At 35.1% G+C, this 18,512-nt stretch overlaps 1 protein-coding gene across 1 annotated transcript; it reads right to left on the bottom strand.

Annotated features, from left to right (window-relative positions):
- Positions 1-13,335: 13,335 nt before the first annotated feature.
- TMEM215 (transmembrane protein 215) lies at positions 13,336-15,656 on the bottom strand. Its single transcript, XM_072407063.1, has one exon. It carries the CDS (start codon positions 15,292-15,294, stop codon positions 14,626-14,628), a length of 669 nt encoding a protein of 222 aa, XP_072263164.1. The 5' UTR covers positions 15,295-15,656; the 3' UTR covers positions 13,336-14,625.
- Between the last annotated feature and the right edge of the window lie 2,856 nt (positions 15,657-18,512).

Here is an 18,512-nt window from a genome sequence, read left to right as displayed (position 1 = left end):
CATAGAGGACAACCACACACAGGCCATACATATTCCTGGTATAATAGAATACAATAGATTTTTATTTGAATTTGTGAATGATATGCTTTGCTTAGTACAATAATTTTCCCACCAATGTTTAACTTTGATCTAGTAACCCCATCCAGCACCCTGAGATTTGTTCCAACAGACCCCTCAATACTTGGTGAGAATACAATGTTACAGCAATTCAATCAGCGTAATAACTATGGTAGTTATTACCTCTTTATTTCTCATTCTTGAGCTGTAGTTAAGTCTATTTGTTAGTTTATTTCAAATCATTATTGCTGTGAAAGACTCATTTCTGCATCAACAATAATTTTTGGACAGAGGCCTCACATTCTCATTGCAGACACTTTGATATAATGCAGAATTCATAGCTGGCTCAATGACTGCAAGCTGCCAGACCCTAAATCACCCCCCAATATTAGCATTTCCACCACCATGTTTCAAAATTGATATGGAGTTCTCCTAAAATACTGTATCTTAGGTTCATAAGTCCACAGCAAGTGGGCAGCAAGCTTTACAAGGCCTAGTCTTTGCCTGTACAGTATTTTCCATGGTAAACTGTATCCTTGCTCCCAGGGTTGAGTTGTACAGCCTGGGAGTCCTTTGGTTTATAAACTACTATACTCAGTAAAAATACATTAAGGGAATTTAATAGCATTTATCTTTCTACCCTTGATCAATGCATTTAAAATTTACAAACACATTACTTTTTTTATAGAATCATTTAAAACAATGTTTTATTAATAAAAACATATGCATTAGTTTCAATCCATCCAATAGAAAACAAAAGCAACTTCCAAAACATAGGTTCTGTCAACACTTCAAAACTCTACATTCTGCAGATCCGCTAAGTCTGCTAAGTCATCAATATCCAATAACTGATGAGATATCCAGCTGATCAATAGTTCCAACCCAATCCATATAGCTAAGCCACCATACACTCCATACACTACCAAAAATAGGGACATGGCATCTGTACAGTATTTAAAGGATGTGCCATAATGATGTTTAAAGGTAATTATAAACTACTAATCACCGTAATTGTAATTTTTTCTATTGCATAATAAAAATGTTTTTTTTTTTTACTGCACAATCTGTTTTGTACACTTTAGTATTATTTAAATGGTGAACTTTCTTGTCTATAGAAGAAAACCATCTATTTTCTTCTTTCTATACCTTTAAAACTTTAAAACTTCTATACCTTTAAAACTTCTTTCTATACCTTTAAAACTGTACACATGTACAAATTAATTAATTTGTCATTCAACAACAATAAATAGGTATGGCAAAATTAATCTGTAAAAAGTTAAATTCTTATTTGCTGAGAATAATACATTTAACAACCTAAAGAGTTACATTCATAGTTCTACTGTAATAGACCAATCTCATAGTCACATAGTTAGGTTGAAAAAAGACATACGTCAATCAAGCTCAACTACTTGGGAAACATATCCCAGATAAAAACCCTATAGACATAGTTGATCCAGATGAAGGCCAAAAAAACCCTTTATTATGGTTCAATTTGCTTCAACAGGGGGAAAAATTCCTTCCTGATCCCAAGAGGGATTGATCAATATTCTCTGTTGTCTTTTGTTTATCTATTTATTACATTTAATTTACTTCACTTACATATGTTGTTGATTTAAGCAAAATTGCAGGCAAAAAACAAAAAAAAAATTAAAGTGCATACTGTATGTGTTCATTAGGTTAACAGATGCGATTTACTGACAGCTGCCGTTGCACAACCACGCAAGTGGTGGCAAGTGGTTTTCTGAGTAAACAAGGTGTTTTCTGTTCAATCCAAACAAAAAGTTACAAAACAAACACCTTTTTCACCTGTGTTACTGTAGATAAAATAATATGAATTTGATTCCATTACATTTATTTTGCCTAAAATAAAAGTTAAATTATGATTCTGGTACAAAGTATTTACAGAATATTTTTTTGTTTTTTTGTTTCTTCTTCTACTCATCACTACAAGTTACACTACTAAAGTGGAGAATTAGGCAGTTAGGGCTATGTAGGGTACATTAAGGGTTACTCATGATACATTTCATTAAAACATGCATTATGAGGTTGCTGTTAGTGACAAATTCAGATCCATTGATGAATAACACAAGAAATCATAGAATTGCCTGCAGAAGAAGTTGGGAGATAGCATCAGGGGAAAAAGATAGGACTGTCCTACATATACCCTGTGTACTTTACTGTGATAAAAAGTTTTTGTTTGTAAGTAGTGCACCCAATATTAACCTCCTGGGTGTTTCACTGATATCTGGATTTTTGTAGCAAAAGAGGTACACTGTTTTTCATGAAAAATTTGAAGACCGGTAACTTACAGAAATATGTCCGATCAAGGATCTAGTAGATACCCTTAATATAATAAAGTTTGAAACACAATCATGTAAAAAAAAATTAACTTTAATAATAAAATTAAATAAAAAACACAAAAATCAGCCTAAACAAGAATGCATAAATAAATAAAAAATACTGAAAATGCAATAATTCGGTATACTGTATAGTAACATAACTATAGACGTAACCCCATAAATATATTTTGTATTATTTTGTATTGGATTGGATACAGGACTTCGTATTGAATCCAATACAAAATATTTGAATTTCCCGCTAAGACCCCCGTGGACGGGGGCATGCACTGACATCATCAGGAATCGCGGAGGGACGCGTACACGAACGCCGGGTGTTCTAATTCCTTCCGTACTTCCATGCAAAAAGCATTACATTTTTTGCATGGAAATTTATTTTAGATTGTAGGCTATAATTCATAGGCATAACTCACCGAAATATGTCCAAAATTTATTAAATTTAATAATAAATTAAAAAAAAAAACATTATAAAATTATTATAAAAAAAAAATCTTTAAAAAAAAAATAGTGTATAATGTATTGTAACTGTACAGTAGCTTATATAAAATATATATAATACCATTATATATATATATTATATAAGGATTTCGCTGTATTGGTCTTAATACAGCTTTTTTGTATTGAGTTCAATACAAAGTGATTTGAATTTCCCGCCCCGCCTCCTGCCCGCACCAACGCTTGCAGCGACGTCACCGAGAAACCCCGGAGATCGTCACTGCATACACCGGGTGAAGACTGAAGAGAGAAGACGTCTCCGGAGGAGCTGCAGGGACAAGGTAAGTGTTTTTTTTCAGTTGTAATCCGATTGTCATACAATGTTGTATGACAATCAGATTGCACTGAAACGCGTGTTTCTATTTTCAGCTACCCCGAACCTGGTTCAGGGTAAACGATTGTAGCAAGTTTTCTTACCCCGAACCAGGCTTGGGCAAACCGCCCAGGTGGTTAATAACTGGGCAATTTTACCCACTGGGCTTCTTACAATTCTTCCAGTGGCAATTTTACCCACTGGACATTTACAAAGACCATTTTTATGTTATAGGTATGGTAAAACTGAATAAAACATTCTGTAACCCTCCAGAGCCAAATAAAGCCCATTTTATGGAAATACAAGATACATTCCAACAAGTTTACCAGACATACAGCAAAAAAATCTTTAATAGAGGTGAATTTGGCATATCTTTTTGTCAATTTCTAGACAATTAGGAATCGTAAAGAGAATTATTCTCATGCACTGGATACATTTGAAGCAGTTTGTGCTACCCAAAAAAAAAAAATAGATTCAATTTTTAGATTCATGATGATCAAATAACTATAATGTTGGACAAACATGTGAATGCAAAATTAACAGTAAATGTTTTATTACCATATTTTAACAGTATTTTTTACCATTTGTGCTTTAAAATATTACTATACCACAGATATAGTTGGTGCGAAGGACAGAAAGTAAAATCTCAAGAACACATGATTACATTGGATACATTATGGCATGTAACATTTACAAGTTAACAGGTTGGGAGCTCATGCATGCAGGCAAAGTATGTCACTATGAATATTAATTAATGTTTCTTTTAATTTACAGGGGCTAGAAGAAAAACATCATAAAATGACACTAAATTTAAAATAATTAACCACATTTATAAACACAACAGCAAATTGTGCCATAATTAAATTAACAGAATTATGTGTCATATATTTTTCAAGGCAACATGGGACCAACAGAAGTCCAAACAAGTGGCATATTTTGGCACGGGTGGTTATATGCAAAAAGGATAAACTGATTTAATTTCTTTAAGAGGAACCTCTGTGGTTCAATCCAAATATAAACTATGCACTGAAAACACAAAATGTGTTTAATTGTCTAAATGTTAAAGGTCTAAATGTTGCTTAGCTTGGACATAAAATACCCAAGGAATATAAAGCCTTTTTATGGGTTCTGATATACCCTGAGGTTGAACATATTTTCCTTACAATGTTCTCATATTACAGAACTATAATAATAATAATGGATTCATATTATAAGGAAACACTTCTTATGACTTTCCAAATCACCAAATTTAACATATTTTTATGGAGAAGTCTGGAGCACAGAGTGCAAATTAGTTTAAAGTCAAAAATATTAAAGGAGAAATAGAATTCTAACTTTAAAGCGGAACTTTCACTTAAAATAAATGTAAAATGAGAAAAAAAAACAGTTTTTGCTGTCAACTCACCTTAAATCCCAAGCTGCCATAGGAACTACCTGGCCTTCCCCTGAGACCATTCAACAGAATTTCATGCAAAGGATGCAGTGGTGACGCTACTTGAAACCCTGGAGAAGGTAAGCCATGTTTACATATTTTATTTTTTAAATATTTTTTTGTTTTATTGATTGACAACATTTTAAATTGTATTTATTGACTGGTTTTTATTTTATTTACTATTTTGTTTATTGACTGTTTTTAAAGTCAGTGTTAAAGCAGGTGGCAGGGGGGGGGGGGGGGGTCTGGCAGGGAGGCAGATCATTTTCATGGAAGACACACTTTTTTCCATGCACCATACCAAGTTCCATTGTGCTATAGCATTCAATGCACAAAAATTGCAGCTTATTCTTTTGTGGGCCCAGCTACAGCCAAATAACTAAACATCTAAACATATATACAGCTCAAAGTTGCTGCAAAACAGTCTCTGGGTTTCTGAGGGTATGTGAAAGAGAGGGAACATGAAAATGTATTTAAACAAACTAATATGTATTTACCTGTATTTTAACACAAACTAAACCCAACAACAAATACCTGAACAGGGAAAGATGAAAAAGTTCAAATTATCATATTATTAATTATTACTCTGAACACAGATATGTATCATATTGTGCAATTATGTAAGTGTGATATTGCAAAAGAAATGTGGAGGGAAGCTACAGAAAAACACAAAAAACTGTACTATACTAGACTAAGCTGGTGAGAGGTGATGGGAACATACAGTGCTATAAATAGGATGGCCCTTACAAATAGTAGAATGCATGAGAACTATAGGAAAAGAAAGAAAATACTTTCATATATCAGCACTATTTTTGGTGGTCTCCCAGAGAAATATGATATGCTTGTTACAGCACTTTATGCTCAACCCGATGATGTGTTTGTCATGAAATTTAATAAAGGCAAACAATGCAATACATTTAAGCATAAAAAGTGAAGTGTTTCTATACCAGAATCAAAAAATAAATAACAGTAATATAAAGTGTGAAATGTGTGAGTGCAAAACACCAAAGAAATGATTAAAGGTGGTAAAAAGTAGAAGATGTTTTACTAGATACATAGGAGTATATTTATAATAAAAATAGTACAATGCTTCATTGAATGGAAGTATTTGGTATAGCATCCTTTGAGAACTGAGATGGCCAAATAAACCTAAAAGTTAACTAGAGAAGGGTAAATGTACTGTACTTGCAAGGTATCAAGTAGACATGGGCATCAGTATCCAGTGCACCAATATTTTGTGATATATAGCATTCTGTGTGGTTTCCTGCCCTGTGGTGGATAACATTCTTATTTGCTTTCAAAATATGTGTCATTCTTCCCTGTGATAAACTACATTCTGCATTTGATATAGCATTTTCTGTGGCGTCTTATTTTTTATTAGAAAAAGTTATATGTAGATTTTCCCCCTGCGTTAGCCTTCTCTGCAACTTTCTTCTTTTTAACATTGTGTGGCTTTTTCTCTAACTACATACATTTCCCTTGCAGTAAGTAGCATTCTGAATGGCTTTCTTTCTAGTGACAGATGATCTTCTGTCATGTGACAAATGACGTTACATGTGGTATCCTACCCTGAAACATGAACTTGTTCTTTACTGTTTCTTCCCCTTTGACTTATAGAGGTTAATTTACTACAACGTTTTAGACTGTTCACATGGTAAAGTGAATTATTGGTCTGCAAGGGATAATTTACTTAGATAAGTGAATGAGGTGAAGCTCTGCTGACTTCAACCCCCCTATTATGTGAAAGCAAAAGTCTTTTTTTTTTTTAAATATTCGCTTTTACCAGATTGGTAAATTTTGTGAAAGTAAATTTTTGTCATATGTGAAAATTCCATTCCAGAGTTGTAATTCAATTGGCTAATATGAACAGCCTAAAGCTATGAGGGACATTTTACCTGTGACATTCTATCACATTCCTCCTAGTGGTAGGTGGGGTCCAGCAGGTCCTAGTAATGTGTGGGGTTCTGTGGGACTTTCTTCCTAGTGTTATGTAGAATGCTGTGGGTCTTTCATCCTAGAAGTATGTAGAATGCTGTGGGACTTTCTTCCTAGTGTTATGTAGAATGCTAGGTTCATCCTAGAAGTATGTAGGGTTCTGTAATGCGTCATGCGGGACCTTGTAATATGGATGATTCTGTAAGGCTTTCTTCCACTTACATGTACCTTCTTCCTATTGATATGTAAGATTCTTTGGATTTTTTTCTTGATAATAGTGTTCAAAGAACATATCCTCAGTGTAACAAAATGTATCAAAGAAACTTAGATTTAGGTCCAAACTATGACTCCCTCCCAACATACAGTATAGTTGGTAGGCTTAGCCACTCAGGAATAAAAAGGGTATTATTTGTAGGATTACCATGGTAAAATGAAACATTTTAGCAGGTAAGGAGAATTTTTTGAGAGGGGGAGTAGATATGTTTTAATTCAATAGCAGCAGAAGCAATAGCAGGATGAATATATTGGTTAAGGAAGCACAATAATTGAGGAAAATCTAGAGTATGTACAGAACTCTGACCCAGCTGAAAAGTGCATGGAATCCTCACCATTGCCTTGTACTCAGATGACATAATAGCACTCCAGGGAGAATTTGTCAAACTGCAGCCAGTAATATGCTAGTCAAAGCCTAATAGCTATTCCCTATTGTAACAATGGTAAAGACCACAAGCAATACCACAGACCAGTCCTTAAAACAGCTTACTTTAGTTCAGTTTCCTTTTAAACTACATAATTTATTTAATTCCAAAGAGATCAAGAACTATTCATTTAACTATATGACCAATGAATACAAGTGAAAGCTTGAAATATATTATCGTACTAACATTACACTGTATTGCAGCTATTTGACAAAGAAAACACACACTAAGCTACACAAAGACAAGTGATGTAAATGAACCTGTGTCACATTTGGAATGTAATAGTCAGCATTTGCTAGCAATGCTAGAAATGCAGTTTGTCATTTGCTGGTAATGTTATTCTTTCAGTGCTGTAGTAAGCAATATAAAAAAGTTATTTTATGTTTTTCTCTTGTGACTTCTTTTCAGAACAAGCTCATATACATGTTATATGTATGAATTATTTTTACCTATATATTGTTTCAAATGTTTTATTCCTTTGTGTAATAGGTTAGGCTAAGTTCAAACTAATGGTTTTTATGGCAGCATTTACCACACCCTGGCATCTACTATCAAACACTAACAGGTAAGAAAAAGGTAACTACTTTTTATTATTTTTTTTCAGGCATTAGGCTCTGTTCTGTACAAAGGTTAAGGCTCAAGTCTATAAAGATGGCAGGGGTGTTGTAAAACCACTCCAAACTGTTAGTCTTTTTCAGCCCACAGTTATTGTAAAGTGAATCTACCAATTACTTTTCACATCCTGGCCTTTTTAGAGTGGCTAGGTGCTAAAACTTGGACACTATTTTAAGTAAACATATACCACAGCCTCCTAGTTGATGTCTGATCCTAATCCCTCCTTCTCCATCTTCCAATTGACCCAATAAATGTGACAGGGGGCCTCACCAGCCAGCCTAAAATGCAAGAAATAGAGTACAATAGGCCAGGGATAAATCATAGCAGATATGCTGACATATGCAAAATAGGTTGCATGTGTTCTGTGCTTACCTAGACACACTAAAATGAAGGACAAAAATCATAACATTATTTGTAGCACTATAATCTCTGAATATGTAAATACCTGTATAGTCTCTAAAAAAGTGTATACCCTTAAAAATTGTTGACATTTAAAAAAATTAAACATACAAAAATTGCATCTTTATCAGTGCCTACAAATATAGGTGATATACAAGAACAAAGGATACTACACCTGACATAGTGTATTTAATCCCGCTATATAAATGAACAAAAATGCAAGTAAACCCCCCCCCCCCTACATTTAAACCACTTCAATACTAAAACACTGCACACATATAAGAGATTCTGCCCTACCAATCATTTTTCCCAAATCAAAAGTGATTCAAGTTCTGATCAAAATTCCAATTGGGTGTCTTGTAAAATTTGAGTACGTTTAGTTGATATTTAACAACTTTATCTAAAACTGATAGGAACCCAAAATTTCTGTCTTTTACGATCGGTCATCTGCTGCAAACCACTGAGGTTCACTTCAGAACTGATCATTTATTCAAACCTAATATTATCAGATCAGGCCTCAAATTCTTCCCCTGGATAATAGCCCTTAGGCCCTCTAGAAGGAGCATTGTGGATGCCTATGAGTATGGCAAAGAATTTAAAAATGAATGAAAAAATATTTGAAACAAATCAGTTAATGGTAAGAAAATGTACTAGGGATTTCAAGTGATCTGTAGTTTGTTCAGGACTGGCTAGTAGATTCAACCCACAAGCTGATTGATGCTAAAAGAGTGCTCCAAGAACTCCAAAACTATATCAATGGATATGCAAGTAACTTTTGCAACAGTTTATATCAAAATGCATGCATCTATCATATTGTACCAAACCATAATCACTTTGTGATTGTAAATTGGTCTGTTCTAGTAAAAGGTCTCATTTTAATCACATTGAACTGTTGTGATTTATCTGAAATGCAAGGAAATACAAACATCTTGCAACTGAAGGAATGTAGCATACCAAAGGAGGCAATACCAGCTTCTAAGTTAAAGGGTTTCCTTTTTATCAGCATTGCATTACTATAGCATTACTCTTGAATTAAACAAATTATAAATGTCTAACTATATTTTTTATTCATGTATATCACTATCATCTGCAGGCACTGTTTGAACAACAATCTAATGTTTGCCTGGTAAAATATTTTGAAAAATTAAAATTGTAATAAATGCAATTAGGACAGATGTTTGTCTCAACATATTATTAGGCAGGGTGGTGTCAGTTACTGTATAAAATCCTCACTGTGAGTTAACCCCCCTAGAGTTCTAATTCTCTCTGTATTTCCATGCAAAAAGCGTTACATTTGTTTTGCATGGAAATTTATTTTACATTGTAGGCTATAATTCACCAAAATATGCCCAATATTTAATAAATTTAATAATAAACTTTAAATAAAAAATTGCAAAAATCTGTTAAAAAATTGTAAAATTTTATTATAACTGTACAGTAACATGTATAATATATATATATAATATATATTTATATATATATATATATATATATACAATATGAAGATTTCCTTGTGTTGGACTCAATACAGGTATTTTGTATTGAATCCAATACAAAATGATTTGAATTTCCCGCCGCTCCTCCCGCCCGCACCGACACATGCATCGGCGTCACCGGGAAAACCCAGAGAATGTCTCTGCATGTATGCAGAAGATAAATCTTTGTCTGTCTTAGTAACTGTAGTATGTAACATGATACCTACTATTTACACACATACAGGTCAAACATGGATATTTCAGTTGGTCATACCTAAAGATTCAATGGAGTTTGGAGAATTGGTCATACAATCCACATAGGCCAAGAAATGAATGCCATACAATTCCTATTTCAAAATGTTCTACATTTAAATCTAGCAATCTACCATTGCAATGTGGATTCCAGTAAAGTATAGATTTTAATTGCCTGCTACTCTGCTCTGTTCTTTTATTAACCTTCTGCCCATTGATCAAGTGTAGCTATTCAGAATTTTGCTTTGGTAACTTGTAACTTCAACAACTTTCCCCAGTGCTATGACGGACAAGTGTCATGCATATGTATTACAACTCCCTTTAGGGCTTCCTGAAAAAAAAGAGCCTTAGGAGAATTTATACCTTATAAAGATGGCACAGAGAATAAAGGGTAGCTATGACAGTTTCTTAGATCCTCCAATCTTTTAACAAGTAGTTATCTGTTGCACTGACACACAACATTCTAGTTGTCTACCCCTCAGGCTGATTCAGCACTTTTGTAACAAGTGTACCGATTAGGATTTCCGACATGTAATTAGGTATGGGCATGGAATTATAGTAAAACTGATTCTGCACCAATATGATCAATTTTGATATTACAAAATATTGCAGTAGAGACTCATTTAGCTGCTTGGGCAATTTCTTTATTTATTTAGAGATGTATGATTTTCAGGGATAAGTTTAGTTTAGGAAATATTTTTTATATTTTTGCTTTTTAGTGTATTGCTTCCTAATTTGTTTATATTTGTTTTTTAGCATATTTTTGCCATCTGTTTTGAAGTTAAAAAATTCACGGTAGCTGAAATGAGACAATTAAAGCACATAAACTACTTCAATTTCACGTTCCCCGTTAACTTCATTACATGTTCTGGAAATAGTGAAATTCCATATTTTTGCAGAACATTTTGAAAAGTTTAGTTTAGTTCAGTTCAGCACTGTTAGCAATGCATTTCATACAGATATGCTTTCAAAATTTTTAGATTGATTATAGTTAGGTGCTTACCTGAAAAATGATGAATACCAGGAAGTGACCAGTCCCTTTCAAGTCCCTAACTCTGTTTCTTCTTCCTCTTGTTGCCCCTCTATTAACTCTCCTATACTCTAACCAACAGCAGGTGAAAAACCAAGAAACAGGGATGGCTTAAAGAAAAGTCAAGTAAGCACTACTACACCCTATGAGCTTGACTACAGACATGCTATTACATTTTTTGGGTTGTTCTTATTTTTACACCTATGGGTCTGGAATTTTTACATTTACATTAGCAATTGCTTACCTGAAAGGTGCAAAACCGTCAGCCCAAAACAAAACCTGGCAAACGTTTCTTCCTCCATAAAAGAACAGACATGTGCAGCACACCAAAGTAGTCACCAGTACCCAAGGCTTGTTGCCACTTTATGGAAAATAATTAGATATAAAACCCACAGCTATTTGCGCAGTTCTGCCAGTACTGGTATGACTGAGGTCTGACTGACTGAAATGCATCAGTGACTGATTTTATCTTCATGAATTTTCAATAAAGTTTCATGCATATTTTACTTTAAGGAAAACATGACACATGGCACATGATTCAAGTATCTTTGATTCTGCAACTACAAACTAGGACATGAATTGTACATCTGGTGAAGCAAAGTGATGTGAACATCTATACCTAAGAAAGAATCTGTGTGCTGTCATTTCATTGTGATGAAAAAATAGTGAATATTGTTTTAATATAAAATAGGGTATGTAATAAATAACAAACTATCTTTCCCATAATAATTAGAAACAGTGGAGCACATTGTGTGAATACGTGTCTAGTTTTATAATTTGCTACCAACCAGAATTGTTGTTTTATTTAAGTATCTAGATCTGGATATAACCAAGAGACTTGCTTTCATATAAAGATCAGTTCATACATCACAAGAAATATAGCTGACCTCCTTCTAAAAAATGCTAGTAGTCGATTTGTTATGTTGGCCCACTAGGACAAACCCAACCGAAAACAAGTATCTATGTCAGGAAAGTCAGTCTGCACGCTTGTTCCAGGTCAGACATTTAAAGTCCTAAACTAAATGATCATCATGAGAGTCAGACACCTAGCAATTTTAAATGAGAGCAATGGAAGTCCCATGTTTTTCTCTACAAGTTTCCTTTAATACAACTCTGTCAGCACCAAAAAATCCTAACAGGTTGTAGAAAGAAAATGCCATACCTTTAGTTGACCACTATACAAACCTGGTTTTGTCACTTTCCAAAGCGTCAAATGCTTTACAGTCCACTCCCACTTTGGCTCCTATTGGCTAGTATTGCCATTCCTCAAAGTGACGGACCAACAGGAATAGACTGGAGGCCTAGATTATATGGCCACAGCTGCTCCAGTAACTTAAAGACACTGGCGCATTTACTTCATATTTTTTTTTTATACTTGGGTTTTTTTTTTTTTGCAATTGTCATTTTTAGAACATTAAACACAATCCTAATACTATAGTCATTAAACCACCCTAAAATGAATAATTCAATTACTTTTCCATAGATTCCAAATCTCCCAGACATTGCAGGCACACATAGCAGCCATGTATATTATAAAGGGCTCCCTCTTTGTCTGACCTCTTTTTTAATATATTTTAAATTATAGAGAGCGAAGTAGAGTAAATTGAATACATGATGTAGCAGAAGAAGTGAGACACCACGGCTTGTAGAAACTGAACTGAGAATCAGAAAAGGAAGAGCTCAGTGCTAGAATTCCTGAGAGAAAAAAACAATTCAGCATGTAACTACTAAACCTGTAATCAGGATATCCTGTTTTTTTTTTTTTGTTTGTTTTTTTGGTTCATTAACTATTTTGTCCACTGCTCTGCAGCAAGCTTAGCAAGAGTAGGAAGGTATGATGAGCAGTTGCTTTGTAATTTTGCATTTTTCCATTTTGCATACATAAACCTCAGTTGTATTTGATTAAGTTATTTAGGGACAATTTTAAAATATTATAACAATATATCCAGTTCACCTAAAATAAAGGCCAGATCCTAATGTCTTTCTCATTAATTCACACCAGTCTTGAAGGTCAATGGATTTTACTGCTGTTCTCTTTCTCTTCCCCAAGTGAGATAGGCAAAGCTGAACTTTCCCCTTTTAACGTTTGAAAGCTTACTCAACTTTTTGACATTAATCTTTTCATAGCCAGAGGAACGAGAAACAATTTATTTTACAAGCCCTTCAAGGAGTGAGGAGGTGAAGCCAGCATATTGAAAATGCTCACAAAAGCTATTATACATGCATAAGATTAACCCTTGGTCTGTATTAAGTACCAGCCACACACCCAGGTATATATTTACACTGAAGCACAACACTTCAAAGCATGGCATTTATTAAAATATTCAATTATCAATGCAAATACTAGAATAATGTATAGGCAAGCATTATACTGTACTATTTAGTAAAGAAGTCTACATATTACAAACAGTTATTAGGTTCGAAGTATATAGTCAATAAATATTAGGAGTGCATATGTTATTCCTGGTAAGGAAAAAATCATACAAATGAAAATGTATGGAAGCTCCTAACACCGCCTTGCATCAGCACATTTTAGGGATTTATCAGCAGATATCGTTTTTTAAAAATTGGCACTTGCAGCGATATAAAACTTGCATAATTTAGAGCTGATTTATGAAAACGAGTAATGAATTCATCCTATGTTTTCTTTTATATCCTTGGTCCAGATTGATGGTACTGGGCAACTACTTCACCTTTGCTCTAATTTTCATAAATCAATATGACTTTATATCATTATAAAGAATGCACACATTTTTTAATAGCTGCCAAATGAATAAAAGCAGCAGTGGGGCAGATTTCTAAAAGCTGTGGCATTCAGTATAGAGAGGTGCTGCTCCAAACAACCAGTTACTTGGTATTTCTTCTAAAACAGGTTAGAGTTAAAATGAACGGACTGCTTGCAATGGACAAATGTCTTTTGTCTTTAATATAACATTTCCAAATGACATGCATGATATTAATCACTATTGCATTTTAGCAAATATTTAAAATTTTGTCTGGTAATGATTCCTTTAAAAAAAAGAAAAAAATATTAGAAATAATGAGAATTAGCAGCAGCATCCCACTGGTTAAATGGATAATTATTATTGAGGATTATATCATTTATCAACAGACATCTGTTAGCAAATAATTGCAGTGCTATGCGTCCACTTCCAGAATTACCAGGAAAGTATGGGTACCTGTTTCTCCATATGCAATAATTTGGGTCATATATGATTTAAAAAAACAAAAGTGCTGTTGCAGCAACTTATCATTCAGCATATTGGTGTATCATCAGTGTGTTATGCAGTTTGCCTGAGCTGTTATCCCTGCCTGTTGTCCTATTGGTAATCAGTCATGCTTGCTGCGCGCATGTCCAGCTCCATAGCAAGGCACTGTGTTTGACCAGAACTATCAAAAATGGAAACAGGAGACCCATGACCCTAGACATGCTGATCTGCAAAAACACACCTTCAGCAGGAGACTGCCAGACATAAGCACCTGTATTGTCTTTGACAAGGCTTGGATCAGTCATGCAGTGCAAAAAACATTCTTGTATTGTGTGTATATGTGCATTATTATAAGTTTTTAGACAATGGTCTCTTGGTCCCAGTTCACCTCTGTTGGTTTTACATAACAGCAATACCTGTTATAAGAATTGTCCCCTCCTTGAGGATAGGCACCTGCATCACTGTCTCTGGGATCTAGAGTAACTTTCTCCTCTGTAGCAGTGTATATTATTCGGTCTGCCGTAATCTTTTTATCAAAAACAGAGTATGTATTGTGGTCCTCTACTCCTCCAGGTAATGTGTTTGTAGAATAGCATTGGTCCTGGCACTTAAGCCCTTCATCCCCATCTCCTTTCATAGTAAGCGTCCTGGAATCCCCTATGGTGGTGATGTTGTTAGACTCACAGCCCTTGTCTTTTTCCTTTGGTTTAGCTTTTTTGTCCAGCTCATTTGAGCTCCCCTTGTCCGATGGGGTCTTCAAAAGTTCGAGGTTTTCCTTGTCTTTTCCCTTCTTACAGCAGCAGGTACATTGTTTATAAGGCCATTTTGTACAACCATCTGTCCTCCTTGCCAGAGTTATAGCTGCCACTCCAGGTAAAAAAATGGCTGGCCCTATTGCAATCAGTGGAATGGATCCCAATGTTTCCCCTTTAAATCCAGAAACAGTAAACATGAAACCAAATACAAGAAATATGCTCACCAAAGCCACCACCAGTCCAGTACGTGGGTTGATATCATCTGGTCTCATGTCTATACACCATCAGAATGTACTTTTTAACCGGCGGCGCATCAGCAGCTCCTCTTGGTTAAAAATGGGCAAACCAAACTGTTTTACAAAACTATTAATAAAACAAAGGATACCACTCCTTAATTACAAGTCAACCTCTTCCATTAATAACTCCACAAATGACACCAGATTGGAGCTGTTTCTGAATCTGGCATTTTGAGTTAATAAAATCCAAGGATGTTGGTACTAACTCTTTTAGGAGGATTATTCAGGTGTAAAAGCATTTCTCCTGAAGCAGATTTAATGCTTGCAGAAAGTCCACAGAGAGCTTGATGCTGTTTTCGGATGCCAGCGCACTGAGATCCTGCATGTGCTCAAACTGCTTGAATGGAAACTGAGACAGTCATCTCTTGTGTGAGAGTATGTGAGAAGCGGGAGGGGAATAGAAGGAGCAGAGGAGTGGACTTTAAATACTAGAAACACACAGCACTTAGGAACCTCCTGCCTTAATATTCTAAAACCAGATAAGCAAATTCTTGTTCGCAAGATCTCCAACACTATTCAAATGAAGGCAATAATGTAGCATCCATTTAAACATAGATTAGTGCTTCCTTCAGAAAAATAAAAACATCAACTGTATTTATTAATATTATTATTATTATTATTATTAAAGAGGATTTATATAGCGCCAACATATTACGCAGCGCTGTACATTAAATAGGGGTAGCAAATGACAGACCAATACAGACAGTGATACAGGAGAAGAGGACCCTGCCCAGAAGAGCTCACAATTCAAGAATAGCAAGCAAACGCAAGTGACGGTTTACAATAGCTTTGTAAAAAGAATTAAATAAATGAAACAAGCCCAAAAATCATATAATATTTAATAATAATAGTAAAGGTAAATAAAAAAAGGAAAATGTAATAGTAATAATAAAAGATACCAGATGTTATTTTTGTTTTAAATATGCCACTGAATGATTTAGACAATAATAATGTTATTTCTTTGTCTGATGCCTATACAGACCTCTACAGAATAGTAAATGGCCCTGCTTTCTGTTCTTTGGAAACATGAGCTGCCCTGCATGAACTCATTTAGCCATAGGAGTCCATTGTCTCTGCCATCTGAAGTCTGTTTAGGGGGGAGGAAAGACAAAGGCTGTACACAGGTATGTTGATGACTGCAATCAATTTTTTACTTGCTGTGAACTCTAATATTTAGCCCATCCTTCAAACAACTGATTACATCTAAAAAGAGCTAGACTAGTGTGTATATAATTTTTCTTATAGCTAAAATGCATGCATGGATTATGTTTTTATATTATAGGTTTTTTTTTTTTTTTTGACTGGACTGCGGCTAGATGTCTTCTCTACAAAATCATCACATCAGTATTGTGACGAGCTTCCATTTATTACAATTTAGTTTTGTTTTTTTTCAGTAAAAAGTTGTTGGTCTAATTTTGTTGCATCCAACAAATATATGTGGAGGCAGATTGTTCAACCTTTTTTTTTTTCAAACAGTATTTTAACTTCTTCTGATTTAGAGCATTAAATAGTGCTTAAAGGACTTAGCTTATTGCCCTTAACCAATCAGCCTTAAGCGTATAGTGAGTTTCAGCAAAGACCAATCTTTGTGCCAACATGGGACATCCATGTAACATGTTTGCTAACAAGGCTAACTGCAGGAGAACTGATCTGGTGAAGCATCCAATGCAGTAAATGCCACTAGCAGTAATGCAGAAATACACTCAGCTCTGTAACCTTAAAACCTCAATGAAGCACTGACACCCTAAAATCAGTCTGATCAGCATATTCTCAGGTGGAGGGAAGCATGAACACACACAGGGTTTATTTAGGGTACACAGCATACTGGAAACTGTCCACTGTATGTGTAAGTAAGTGGAAATATGTTTAAATTTGTTGTTGGCTGTTTGGCAAGATCCGTTTCTAATCAGAAAATTATGGGAAGAGGATGACTGGTGTAGCCAATAATTATCCACTCAGATATGGGTAACTAGAGATAGAGAGTCCCTTTTCACAGTCTCAATATCTGCACAGGTAAATGGTTGTCATTTGATCAATCTTTATATATGATGAATAAGCCTGGGTACACACATGCAATAATTGTCGTTGGAAAGGATCCTTTCCAACGACTAAGGACTGCACGATGCATGAACGAGTGCTGTACCTACAGCAACGTTCTGCTCTATAGAGAGGGGAGGGCTTCCATTACGATCGTTCATCGTCCATCATCCTTGGACCTGCCAGGACAGTGGTTCGGAAGATGGACGACAGGCGCTGTACACACGCCAGATTCTCGGCCCTGAGCCGATTATCGGACGAGAAGCATTGCAAGTGTCTACGTAGCCTAAGTTCAGTAAATGTTTAGTTTTTACAAATCTGGCCATGCACAAGTATGGCTAAATTTTCTTAGCAACCCAAGCCTAAGCAAGGAGGAGTATACTACCTTGTCATAAATTGTACTTCTTTAATACGCAACCACTGCTGACCTATGATTCTGCAAAAGATAAGTACCTGGCTGCCATACAGAACCAGCAGCAATGTCTAGATTTCTCCATCTTACAGATAACCTTAAGTCTCCTACAGGCATCACAGGATTATTGCTGGAAATGATCTTTGGAGATAATTTTCAGCTACAGATGAACAATTGAGTATTGTGCACACAGCACCGTTCTGTTCTATGGAGAGGGAAGGGGGAGCACAAGTGAATGGACCCACACTGTGTTCTCTTTCATAGGAATGGACAGCAGACTTACCCAGTCGTCATCAATTAATGGTGTGGCATGTGTACATAGCTTTACTAAAGGCTTAATCCCCTGTTTTTTAACAGTTCTACCAGAAAATAGTCCATTGCCTTGTGTTTACTCCTTTTGAGTTTTAAATGCTAAATTAAGCTTTCCATTCCTAGCACCACATGTGCTGTGAAAGGGAACTAGGGATATTTCTTGAAAGTAGAACTCTAGTTAGCACCCCAAAGGTACCCACAGACTTCACAAACTTTTCTCTCCTTATCCTATTCATTTCAGTCATTTACTATTTGTTTACTATTTACTAAAAGTTTTCAATACCAGACCAAATCCATTCCAGGCTTTTTGGATCACCCAGGTTCACCGATAAAAGTGTATCCTCTCCAGCCTTGGAGAGCTTATATAAATCAGACCAAATCTCTCAACTTCTCTCACAGCTCGGCACAGTCACCCTACTTATCTCTAGTGTCA

Source organism: Pyxicephalus adspersus, chromosome 3 (genome assembly GCF_032062135.1).
Source record: "Pyxicephalus adspersus chromosome 3, UCB_Pads_2.0, whole genome shotgun sequence".
NCBI classification, from domain to species: Eukaryota; Metazoa; Chordata; class Amphibia; order Anura; family Pyxicephalidae; genus Pyxicephalus; species Pyxicephalus adspersus.
The sequence above is the reverse complement of the archived record's forward strand: the minus strand, read 5'-3'. Positions and strand labels throughout refer to the sequence as shown.